The sequence below is a fragment of the Bactrocera latifrons genome, unplaced genomic scaffold, assembly GCF_001853355.1.
Source record: "Bactrocera latifrons isolate USDA-ARS-PBARC rearing strain unplaced genomic scaffold, ASM185335v1 scaffold_9, whole genome shotgun sequence".
NCBI lineage: Eukaryota > Metazoa > Arthropoda > Insecta > Diptera > Tephritidae > Bactrocera > Bactrocera latifrons.
In genome coordinates, this window is record NW_017537600.1 from 2597573 (window position 1) to 2609877 (window position 12305).

General features: G+C 37.0%; 2 protein-coding genes across 3 annotated transcripts; one reads left to right on the forward strand and one right to left on the reverse strand.

Moving 5' to 3' along the window:
- Window positions 1-74: 74 nt before the first annotated feature.
- Window positions 75-11468, reverse strand: LOC108977441 (dynein heavy chain 1, axonemal). Its single transcript, XM_018947124.1, has 10 exons — window positions 8866-11468; window positions 6750-7438; window positions 4784-4863; window positions 4590-4691; window positions 1901-1978; window positions 1411-1824; window positions 1171-1345; window positions 920-1108; window positions 424-853; window positions 75-367 (listed from the first exon to the last, which is right to left on the reverse strand). The coding sequence occupies exons 1-10, from the start codon at window positions 11410-11412 to the stop codon at window positions 134-136; spliced, it is 4938 nt and encodes a 1645-aa protein (XP_018802669.1). The 5' UTR covers window positions 11413-11468; the 3' UTR covers window positions 75-133.
- Window positions 2769-5594, forward strand: LOC108977472. Of its 2 annotated transcripts, none has more exons than XM_018947167.1 (5): window positions 2769-2838; window positions 2897-2987; window positions 4376-5103; window positions 5175-5328; window positions 5398-5594. In XM_018947167.1, the coding sequence occupies exons 3-5, from the start codon at window positions 4474-4476 to the stop codon at window positions 5511-5513; spliced, it is 900 nt and encodes a 299-aa protein (XP_018802712.1). In that variant the 5' UTR covers window positions 2769-2838; window positions 2897-2987; window positions 4376-4473; the 3' UTR covers window positions 5514-5594. The 2 variants fall into 2 exon arrangements, with proteins under 2 accessions (XP_018802712.1, XP_018802713.1); XM_018947168.1 differs by having other exon boundaries at window positions 2800-2838; window positions 2894-2987.
- Window positions 11469-12305: the final 837 nt, after the last annotated feature.

The window sequence follows — 12305 nt, forward strand, 5'->3', positions numbered from 1 at the left end:
TTAATTATAAATATTATAAATTATATACTTAAAACTATACGCTATAACAAAATTATATATATAGATAATCTTTCTATTTAAATGTTTACAAAATAGAAATGGATGCATTATTGAAAATTTGATAATAATTCCATTATGCTAAATCAGAATCATTATCATCAACATTATTCTTACCAATCCACCACAGCATCAGCGCATTTTCATAATCTATAGTTATATCTTCTTCATTTAAATCTGTATTTATACATTTTGTTGCAATTTCATCTTCTGTCATATCCACAAAGTGATGTTGCCCTGAAGTAGTCGCCAATATGGGTAAGGAGGGATGAAAGTTAGCACCATTGCAGCAATCTCCATGTAACGGTAGCTATAATTGCACAAGTTATTATGAAGTAAGAAATTATAATAAACACAAAATCTTACTTTTTCTTCCAAATTGTTCTCCAAGTCCCAAATACATAAAAATCCAGATGTGTCGCCACTCACTAGCCAACGCTCATCGTATGGACACACGTCGAAATAGATGCGTTGATTTGTTGCAACATTTCGTGTAAACTCTCTAACTGGACTGGAATAGTTGCGCATATCCCATTCTAATATATTATTGTCCTTACGTGCGCCACTGAATAGTGACCAATTATCACCGTTTGCTAATACTGCATAACGTAACCACGTTATGCCACCAGTATGTCCGCCAAGCGTAAATAGTGGGCCCAATTTGGGTGCACGCAAGTCGAAGTGATTTATATATCCATTCCAAGAGCCAGTCGTCACTGTCCTATCGTTATCTGTGGTGAGCGCAAAACATGAGATGGCTTGTTTTACTGAAATCGAGCTCGAGTCACGACCCGGTCTAGAAATTACATTTTTTATCAACCCATAAAATCATAACCACTTATTATTATTATATTTTACTTACACATTTGTATCAAATATTTTTATGGATTTCTTATAGCCGCCGTATACTTTCTCGCCATCGTTAGAAAATGTTACAGCAATTGCCGATTCCACTTCATCGACATTATCGTATCCGCGATAAGTACAACGTAGCTCACCGTTAAATGCATCCCACATATGTATGGGCTCATGTTGTCTTGACGCCAACCAACTAACAGAAATAGTACATTTAATAAAATTAATTGTAATAAAATTAAATTTCTGAAAATTTACCAACAAGTTTCCGGTGCGTTACTATTCATAAACGGATACCACGCATAATCGTAAACCGTACCACCTTCTTTTACATGTACGGCGGTTTCAAGTTTACTTAACTCACGGTTCGCTGACACGGTTTTAGTGGAAAAGGCTGTATAAAGATCCCTTGGCAGTTCAATAACATGCATGCCTGCAAGTAATAAAATTATTATTTTTTAAATATTTTTCTAAATGCATACCATTTTTATTATTTACCATCTAAATGCACCGGTGTTAGTATACAAGTACCATCTGGCGACCACAAACAACCTTTAGTGTAGTGTTGTTTTTCTGCTGAAGAACTCCACAAACGCCGGCCTAATTCCAACAATGCAGTCTGAAACAGTTTATTAACCTCAGGCGCATTTTTATTTTCAGTGAATTCTGACTCGTTATTTTGCGCTGTATCATTTAATGTATCACTTTCAATTATATTCTCTTCGATTACAACGGTATCAATGCAACTTTCATCCAAGGATATATCGGTGAACTTGGCCGATAAGTCGCGTGTATTTTCTTTAAAAATTATGGTATTTTTAACTTCCGGCGACACCTCCTCTGCTGACATGTCTATATCGCTGCAGCTTATGTTCTCATTCAGGCTAAAAGAAGCTATGTTATCAATTAACACTGTTGGCAAATAATGTGCATATTAGATTTTACGGCCAGTCATACATTTCGATGTATGAAATTGTGTTGTACTTACTTTTATCTGCTTTTTTTATAGCTCTAACTTCCATATTGTTGCAGAGTTTATTCAAGTTACTCGGCAGGAAAATTAATAAGTTTTATTTTATAAAATAAAGTGTCGAATATTATGTGAATACAAAAATACCGGCAAATTTACTTAATTTAGCCCGAATTAGAAACAGCTGACGAATTGCTATGTTTGGTAGAGTTGCATTTGAAAAATTATTTCACTTGCGCTTTGCCAACTATACGAAACTTCTAAGAGGAAGAACTTTTAAAATAGGACAACACAGATGATGTCTAAATTATACCCTAAAAGACAGTGGCAACCAATTCCCCAATGCGCAAGTAAATTTGAGTAATTCTTACTAATACATAAACATTTTTGTTTTTAAACGATAAATTGTAATAATATAATAATAATGTAATAATATTGTAAGTGGAGCGAGTTCAAGTTTCATTGATTTTTGAAGATATACAGCCTTATTTAGCATTACCTGACATTTTATACTGAGTGAACGAACCGCAGAAAGTAAACGTATTCCAGAAACAACGCTTTGCTTTCAGTGTTTCTCTCTAATAAAAAATGGTGCCATTTGCTTGGCAAAGCGTAAAAAGATATGAGTTGGTGAACGTTTCACTTGGCTTCGCGTCGAAAACTTTTTATCCGAACGTAGTCATACAAAAGCGTACATAAAAATTTGCTGTCAAAACACAAGTTTTACGCTCTGGACACACTTAACTGCACAACTACATAACCGTGCCCATAAGAACGCGTGTATTTTAATATTTGGCAAATGTCGCTTGCAGTCTGTCGCGCTCTATGTGTTCAGAGCGTTACTCAAAGCGAAGCAAAAGTTGTATGTGAATTGGTCATAAGGGAACATGATTTGAAGCTTCTGTTGCTTGCTGTCACTGAGCTTGACATTTGAAGAGGTATTTGTAGAGCGTGAGGTAAATGGTGTTTATTTGTTATTTATAATTGAAAATTAATTAAACTCTTTTTAAGCAGCAAAAAATCAAACGGGGACAAAAATTAGTATAACACGTATACACACATTAATAAATATATCAAAATGACATACTGAGGAAGCAAGTATTGGGTAAGTATGTTAAAGCAGTTAGTATTAGATGCTAATCCATTATAAATTATGTTTTAAATCTTGCAGCAGTTGTGGATAAAAAAATAAATGTAAATGCTAGCACAATATAATTAGAGTATTTGCGTTGCGTTGTTAGGATAGTGAATAATCCATATATGTTCATAGAGGTTTCGATTGTTGACAAATTAAAAATAATTGATTATTCTGAAGCTGTCTAGCCCAAATCAGATACTTCGTTTGGAATTCTGACTTTCTAGTGTTTAAAATATGTTTGATCAATAATTGAATAAACAAAGTTTGCAAATATACATATGTAGTATATGTGAATGCAGTGAAAGAAAGAAGTGTTTGTACCCATAATGTTAAAATCATTTGTTGTTTGTTTCTCATGAATTTCAATAATTTTTTTTTTGTTATTTACAATTTTTTCGTATTCAGTTACCATCCACAAAGCATTTTTATTGGTTGAAACCTTTGCAAAATTTATTTGTGAATCATAAATACAAAAAAACGACTGATTCTGATATTATGGATACAAATACTTCTGACAAATTGTTGCTTTTAGGCTATGGCCTTATATGATTGAAACTGAATCGAGCTTTATTTTCAAAATTATTGATACAAAAATAAGAAAAATGAATGAATTTTTCATTTTGGAATGTTACTGAACATGACACAAGTATATATAATATATAATAGGTTGTCAAAAAAGTCTTGCGGTATTTTCGCTAGTTGGCGCTGAGAGCGCATAGTTCGTCGCATCGGGTCACGCTATACCTTTTTGGAAAGCTCATTTCACTCGTTAACACGTGTTTGATTGATTGCCGTTTCTTTTAAGTCGTTATAAATTTGTGCAGTTTATGGACCGATACAGTTTCCATTTCCAGCGCACAGCGATGGTTTCAACGTTTTCGTTCTGAAGTAGAGGTGGTCGAAGATGCGCCACGCTCCGGAAGGCCTGTCGTCGCAAATTGCGATAATATCGCTGAATTGATCGAAAAGACCAGCATAGTAGCAGCCGTAGCATCGGTCAAGAGCTGGGCATGAGTTATCAAAAAATTTTTATGAACAATAAAAAATTACCGCAAGACTTTTTTGACAAGTTATTATGTATATATATTTTTTTTTGTAGACTGAACATAAGCTCATGTTAATAAATATATTCGCTCTCGTTGTTGTAACGTCGGAATTCTGCCGAGTTGAGAGTTTTTGGACGGGTTAAAATCCGGGTCCGTTCCGGTTACGTAGACCCGACTGTCGATATTCCTTCTTTATTAATGGTACTACTTTTAACATAAACATTGCAAACACAATTAAATTACACTTTTTAATTGCATTTGTATTCATATATTTTTCACAACTAATATTTATTTTCTACTGCTTTTTAGTTTACAACTTGGAATACCGGAAAAATATTAACATTCGAGCTTAGGGTGCTATTATTAAACTAATCATAATCTATTAATAATTGTCATTGTATGCATACATGTTAAACATGAGTAAAAAGTCGCCTTCCATCCGTTTGAATAAAAAGAAAACGGGTGAAAAACTTCGGAAACTTAACGATTCTTCTGAAGAATTTGAATATCTGTCAGATAGTACCGATAACGTAGATTTCAGTGTTTTGGACGAAATCCGTGTAAAGTATGAGGAACTCCAAGATGACAGTGATTCCGGAGTTCATTATCACATCGAATGCGCAGACTATGTAATGGAAGACAGTAATACGGAAATATCACAAAATAAACCAAATAAAAACTTAGAGCTTAAAGAGTGGGCAATTAGGAACAATGTACCCCTTAATACTTTGACGGACTTATTGGATACTTTACACAAAATAGGTGTAAATGGTATAGCCTCATCAGCGGGAACGCTCCTATGCACAAATAGAGATACGGAAGAAATAAGTAACATATCTTGTACACCGAAATGTTTAAGCCCTAGACAATCTGTAAAAGAGAAGGTTAGTTTAGACAGAAAAGTAGATAAAGCCAAAACCCAGTACGCTGAGGATGAAGAGTATTTGGACTTTTCAACTATTATTCCCCTAACATCGCCAGAGCAACTGTTGATCGTGGAAACGCAGTTAAAAGAGAAGGCCGCTTTTGATGCCATGGTAATTATTATTATTTTTCAAAAGTGTATATGCTTCTTTTTGTTTGTATTAATATTTATTTGTTTTCATAGAGGCGCCTACTGTTGAAGACAAAGTGTTTTAAAGGAAGTGTGGACGGTGTCCTTCGTTCGTTGTTTTCAGACCGTTTGATGGTGCACTACAATTTAGAGGGACGAAAGGGGAAATTGGCGCTTTTAAAACTAAAGTGCATTGATGTAATTTTTGGTGAGCTTTAACAAATTAAATATGTATACTAAATTTATTATAGCAACACACATATTTTTTTTTTTGCAGATCTTTTTCCAGAATACCCAAAGGAACAATTATTTTTAGCAATAAGACAATCTGTAGCGTCAAGTCATAATAGAAATAAGCAACAAAAACATAAATTAAAGAAGAAGTCTCTTTAAGTAAGGTGCATATGTATATATATACAGAGGTTGTGTTATAAATATTAAAGTTTTAATTAATATAATATTTTATATAATCAGTTTAAGTCGTTGTGGACTATGTGTTATTAATAATTATAAGATGTACATGAACCTTTTAGATTCTAAATAAATTAGTAATACATATGTATATGTTTACAAAAATATGGAAAAATTTTATTTAAAAGCAAGTAAGGGAGGGTTAATGTTTTATATTTACGCATTTTGAAATTTAACTTCGTTCTTATTTTATGGCAATTGGAATAATTCGTACGCCAATATATATTTGCGATACAAAACTTGCTAGGTGCTATTGAGGCGATGTGATCCCTATTTGGAAACATGAATCCATGGGGCTTTATCCTACGCCTACAGACTGCTGTGCAGTCGATTAGCAGGTGCTCTGGCGTTTCAGACTCCAAGTTGCAGAACGGACAATTCGTACAAGAAGCTAGTCCCATTTAAAATAACTGCTTCTTCTTGTGCTTATAATGACCAGGGTAGAAGACAACAAGTAGCCTCCCGTTCCCACGACAGTCGGGTCTACGTAACCGGAAGGGACCCGAATTTTTATTCGGCCAAGGACTGTCAATTCGGCAGAACTCTGTCACTACAACAACAACAACGACAAGTAGCCTGAGCTTGTCTTTTGGGAAGTTGACTAAGGTTGTAACCACCCATTAGAAACTTAGCATGGTGCATGCCTCGTCGTCAATGCTTCTTCTTATTAACTGCTTCATCATTGCGTATCAGCTTCTTTATGGTGTGGGGATCAACCGTAATTAAAAGTTCTGGTCCTACCATGTTGTTGGATACTGCGGAGCGGGCAAGCTCATCAGCTAGTTTATTTCCGGCTATACCTTTGTGACGAGGCACCCAAATAAAGTGCGATCTGAATTCCGATTATGACAGTTTTTAGCCGGGAGTAGATGAACCTTAAAGGAACCGATTTCTTAATTAAAACATTTATTCTGAGCAAAATTTGCTTCATTTCGCTTTAGTGGTTTGGAGATATGTACTTAAAACCTATTAAAGAGCTACCTCCTCGGTTAAAAATGGAAATTATAATAAACACGACGTATCATTGTAGGTTTAGAAGTATTGTTAATATCAAATAAAATAAATATTTTCTAAAAACTAAATACAAAATAAGGGTAGGCGCTCTTATCTCCTCATAATCAATTTCTTTTGAAGTATTTAGTTACTCCCGTTAATTACTCAGCTTTCTCTCCTTCTTTCTTTTCCACTTCGCCTTGAGGTTCATCTAACAGTATATCCCTACGACATTTTCGCAGAGCTTTACGCATAATTAGCTCTTGTAATTCTTGCTCTTTACGACGTTCCTCTTCTTCCAGTTGTCGCCTATATTCATTTGCTTCGTACTCAGCTTTGGATGAAATCTCATGTACCAAACTTAAGTTCTCCATTATACCTTTACGTACAAGGTAGGAAAAATTCATGGCAGCCGAATACTTAATTTCCATGCCACTGCGTGTGGAGAGCTCTTGCCAATGCATGTATAGCCAATGTTCATTCTTCAGCCAATCGATACATTGCCAGACTGGCACAAAATCATCACATTTGGCCAAGTAGAATTTTGCTACATCCTGTATTTCGGGCTTCTCGGTGAAAATATTAAACGTTTCTTTTAAGGATTTACGTATATCTTGAATGGAATTCCAAACATCTTCCAAATCAATATTGATTAGTGGATTGCCAACGGTTGCTTCTTCGAGTTTCAGAAAGTCCAAACAAGTTAGCCACAATTGACGGTATGGTGTAAAACCGGATATAATACTTTCGAGAAATTCTAATGAGAGATCTTCTAGGTCGAAAAGTTTCTGACGATACTGTAGTGTTTTGCCGAGTTTCTCCAATTCTTGGATTTGCTTCCAGGTTTTTTTGACCTACAATGAAAATGAAGTAAAATAAGCTATTTGATATTGAAATTAGTCTCCGCGAAAACTCTTGCTTTTTTCGTCTGAGTATGTTGGTCAGTTCGGGTAAACCAGTGGAGTCTAAGAAAATTCGAAAAGAATTCACAAAACATCACCGCTAAGTATAAACCTTTATTCGCTGGTAAAATCCGATTCTACGCACAGATTTAGAGAGAAGGCATTTAAAGTAAAGTCCTTAGTGAGAATAAGCTCCATCTATAAAGCTACTTCCACGGCGGAATCTGTGGCTGGAAACTGTAAAGCCGATGAGCTTGCATGACGTTACCCAAATCCCATCGGGATGGGATCGAGTCTTCTCCTACCATCGTGTGTTATGGCGGTTAATTTATGGGCATTGTGTGAGCTCAATAGTTGGTCAGTAACCAGCACTTGTGTGACTGCGAAAGCCTAAGCTAGGCTTCAGCAAGTTCATTTAAATGAAATATTTATTCAGAAGGAAGAGTAATAAATGGAAAATGGACGCCGAATCAATCAATATGGAAGGGTCAGAAGGGAGTGTTGGCCCCCTTTCCTTTCGGCTTACTGGCGTAGACATCGGTTACGCGGTTACAGGCGAGTTATCAACAGCGCGCCAGTCGTTTCTTCTTTTCTCTAACTGCCATTTCGAGAGACCAGATGTAGATAGGTCCTTTCTCCAATGGAGAAGAGATCTTTCTCTTCCTCTGCTTCCATTGGCGTGTTCTGAATCGAAAATCTTCTCTTCCATCCGGACAACATGACCTAGCCTAGTAGTCTCTTGATTCGCTGCACTATGTCAGTGTTGTCGTATATCTCGTCTGTCACTGTATTTGTCCCTTCAGCTTCACGTCATCAAAAAGTACGCCGACCAGACTTCGGACGCAACGAACTTCAGACACGTACTGGCCGCCATTCACAGTGTAGCCGTGAACACCTCCATCGGTTCCTTCTCTGTGAATCGCATACTCTAAGTCAACCTGAGTTGCAGACGAAAAGCTCAAGATGCCACAAGAATCTAAAGTGACCCTTGCGTAACTGCGTTCTAGATACTACAGCAGATTAAACTTCTACTTCTCCAGAAGTGACCGCAAAATACCCCTCTTCACATGCCTAACGAACCCCATTCATCTAATATCCTTCTCCCTATGGCTTAACTGCGTCAAATTAGGACGTTTCCTCGGCCCACTGCTAGATCGATACAACCAACACGAACCTTATCACCCAATAATAGTCCGCTGTCCCTCGTAAAAGAGTTTCAAATAGGATCTATGAGAATCCAAAAGCACTGCCATATCGTAAGAAAGTATTTTTCATTCCATTTAGGGAAAATCCAGATTTTGGGACCAAACTTTCGACCATTTTGAATAAGTTTTCTAGCAAGTAAATGGAATGCAAGTAACTGGTGCGCTTTTACTCACCTCCACCGCTGTCTCGGTCACCTTATTCGGATCGAATATTAACGAAAAGGCTTGTATCTCTTCGTTCAGCGACTCCAGACGTTCCTCAAAACTAATACACTCACTGGAATGTACGCGTCGAAACTCTTCGATATCATTCTTTTGCTCCTCACGCAAAGTACCCAAACGCTGCATAATTGTATGCGGCCAGGCGTAAACCTCCCATTTCATAGCGAATTGCGTATCACTAAGGTTATAGAAGAAACTGTCTAGCATTTCATATTCTAACCACATAATCTGTATATCCGCACGCAGCTGCTCGACGACATCCGGCACTGTGGCGGCAAAGTCGCGTATCTCATACAGATGTTCAATGCTTTGCGGACGATCGGAAATCTTCTGATATATGCCTAAGCATTGCTCCAAAATGGTCTCATTTATATCCCACATACGTTGTATATAGTATTCGAAGAGTTTGCGTACAATTTCCGTGTGTTTCTTAATCATCAGCTGTTTCATTAGATCCACATTAATCAGAAACGGGCCAATCGTAATAAACGCTGGTAAGATCTCACGTAATTCCTCTTTCTGACGTTTATGCTCCAATATATCATACTTCACCTCCGATGAAGAACGTTTTATCGACTCGTATTCGCGCATGTACTCATTGACATTTAGCAGATAGAAATCGATGAAGCGCTCATAAAGGCGTGCGTAGGAATTTAGCGGTAGAACGGCTTGATTGTAACAACGACCCAGTAGATCATTCCATTGTATGAATAAATCCTCAATAAGCTCAACCGTCTCTATATATAGATTGGGTGCAAATTTAAGATTCAACAAAGTCTCAGCTTCAATGCAACGCACACCGCTAGTCTTCTCCAATGCCTTCTTGAAGATATCTGTCAGCAGCGGTGCAAAGTCTTCCGGTGTGGTTGAGTAAACCACCTTCTTGGCCTCCGATATGCTGATGATTAGAAAGAATATGGGTTTCTCACATGGAAACTCCGTTTCAATGTAATTATTGTGCCACTTATAGTCCGATTGTAGTTTTAGGAATTGCAAGCATGGATCCGTTAAATATACGCTAAAAGTATCGATCGATTTCTCCAAAAGCACCTGCATAGATTCTTGCATGCGAAATTTCGTTTGCAATATAAAACGTGATATCTTACACATCTGATAGACGCTCCATTTATCGAGACTGATGTCCAGCCAACCTTTACCGAGTGCGCGCAGTACCAATGTTATGCCGGACGATATTTTTTGTGGCCAAAAATTCTTCAAATACGTCGCCACATTATTGCTATTCGACTGCTGTGACTGTAGGAAATCATTCAGCGCTACGGGCTTCACAAAACCGGTCAAAAATATCGATAATGTCTCAATATACTGACACTGCACGGCGACATTACACATGGCCTCGATGCCGGCGCCAATATAAAATATAGTCGAGCGCAATAAAAGGTAACGTAACTTTTTGATATTCACACGAAAGTTCTTACAGCTACGCGCTTCATTAATATTCGCCACCGATTTGAAGGCGCGTGGCAAGGAATTCGCAATGAGATTGTCATCAAAGGTGGGAAACTCTTTCGGCATGAGTTTGACGAATTTCTCGAATTCATAACATGCCATTAAGTGCTCGAACACAAGATAGACTTCGGTGCGCAGTTGATATTGAAATTTATCATCGGCTCTGCCGATTACTTTCTGTAGTAGATTATCGATGCGATCGTTGCGCATAAAGCGCTGATCTTCAATATCTTGCATCAGCACACAATCCACGATTGACTCCATTTTGATCACACGCTCGGCATTGCAACGATCATTTAGCGCTTTTTGAATGCGTTGCACAAACATTTTTGGACTGTCCGCAAGAAACATAATTTGTATACTTGGTATTTCATACAACATCTCATCATCCAAGTTCAGCGCAGTCCATTTAGATGTTTCCTTCTTGTAAGCGCTAACGGCGACATATTGCCACCTGTAGTCGAATAGGCTTTGCTTGTATGGCAGAAAAGCTTTTGCTGGCAGTGGATATATGCCATCCTCTACTTTGCCTAAACTCAACCACGCCTCCGGCGAGTTTGTGTCATAATCGGAATCATCGAAGAAACTCAAAGGTAAAAAGTGTTTAAATACATTATCGGAGAGGCTGTAGTACAGTATTTCGGTTGGCATTAGATCGGCATTGGTTATACCGGCCTCATCCAACATTTGCAATAAATCCAGTTTACTGTTTTGTCGTCGACGTCGATCAACTTCAACATCACGTGGCAGATGCTTTGCTGGCACCGTACGCGTCATTTGCACTTTGGGCAAGATAGTTTGTAGTGGAAATTTGTGTTGTCGCCCATTTTTGCCGTTCAACACAAGCCATTTCTGCGCGGTCTCGATGTGATAGTGACTGGACTCTAAGAATTCAGTTTGTATGATTACTTCTGGAAATTCGGTCGGTTGTTCGGCGCCTACGGTCGGGCATTGAAGTCGTTTTTCTTCCGTTATCATATCGTCTTCGATGCCGACATGCTTCAGTAAGTTCGTGGAATAGATGCGACGCATTTTCGAGGTTTTTTTTTATCTTTTCTTTTAAAGAAGAGCTTGTCGTTAAAATTGTAAAAAAGTATAATTTTTTCTTTGCAGTAAATGGTTTTGAAGTTTTTCCTTTCATAAAATCTCATGTGATCAAAATTTATATTTGAGTGTTGTATCATGTTCTTTCTTGAAATTCGTATATTGAAAATTATTGGGAAATTATTGAAGTAGCGTTAGTGAAAGAGTCTGTAAGTTTGAAAAAAGTAATAGGTGATTTCAAAAATCCTCAGAACGCAAATTTGAAGTTTTTCGATCGATTTTGACTATCCCCAAGCCGCGAAAGCTATCATAAGGACTATACGTTAACCGCATTCTTAACTGAAACTTACTGACGAAATTTCTTGGAGCCCATGAGAGGTCATATTCCTGGTTTATGCTTTTTGACAACCATCAAAAGCTGCAAAAACTTTCAAATAAAACAGCTTCTCAATTTGATAATGAATGCAGGGTTACAGAAGAGTTTTCTACTCCGATAGGTCTGGATTCTGGAAACCAGTTAGAAAATTTTATTGCACGGAAACAATGTGACTATGGTTGTAGTTCTGCTTTCATAGTCGTAAAACCTTCGATTTAAATATTAACATTTATGTTTCAATTACTTTAACCATTGTTTAATCATGGCTGTAGTCGTTTCTATCAACGCCATTAGCAATAGTCTTATTTATCAATACCATTCTTTATTTTACAGCATTAAATTTACTAATTACCTATTATCATTATCATTTTTCATTATCATTATTGGTCCTTACAGTACAAATTTTCAATATTGAATTAATTATACTTCTATTACTGTAATTATTATTCGGAGATATTGACATATACTGGAGTTGGGACTTCTTTCATTAGCTGGAACCCACATT

Coding starts and splice junctions, on each gene's coding strand:
- LOC108977441 (XM_018947124.1), bottom strand. CDS start 11,412: ATGCGTCGCATCTATTCCACGAACTTACTGAAGCATGTCGGCATCGAA. Junction 1,825..1,900: donor TATAAAAAAAGCAGATAAAA/GTAAGTACAACA, acceptor ATTTGCCAACAG/TGTTAATTGATAACATAGCT. Junction 1,346..1,410: donor AACACCGGTGCATTTAGATG/GTAAATAATAAA, acceptor TATTACTTGCAG/GCATGCATGTTATTGAACTG.
- LOC108977472 (XM_018947167.1), top strand. CDS start 4,474: ATGTTAAACATGAGTAAAAAGTCGCCTTCCATCCGTTTGAATAAAAAG. Junction 5,104..5,174: donor AGGCCGCTTTTGATGCCATG/GTAATTATTATT, acceptor TTGTTTTCATAG/AGGCGCCTACTGTTGAAGAC. Junction 5,329..5,397: donor GTGCATTGATGTAATTTTTG/GTGAGCTTTAAC, acceptor TTTTTTTTGCAG/ATCTTTTTCCAGAATACCCA.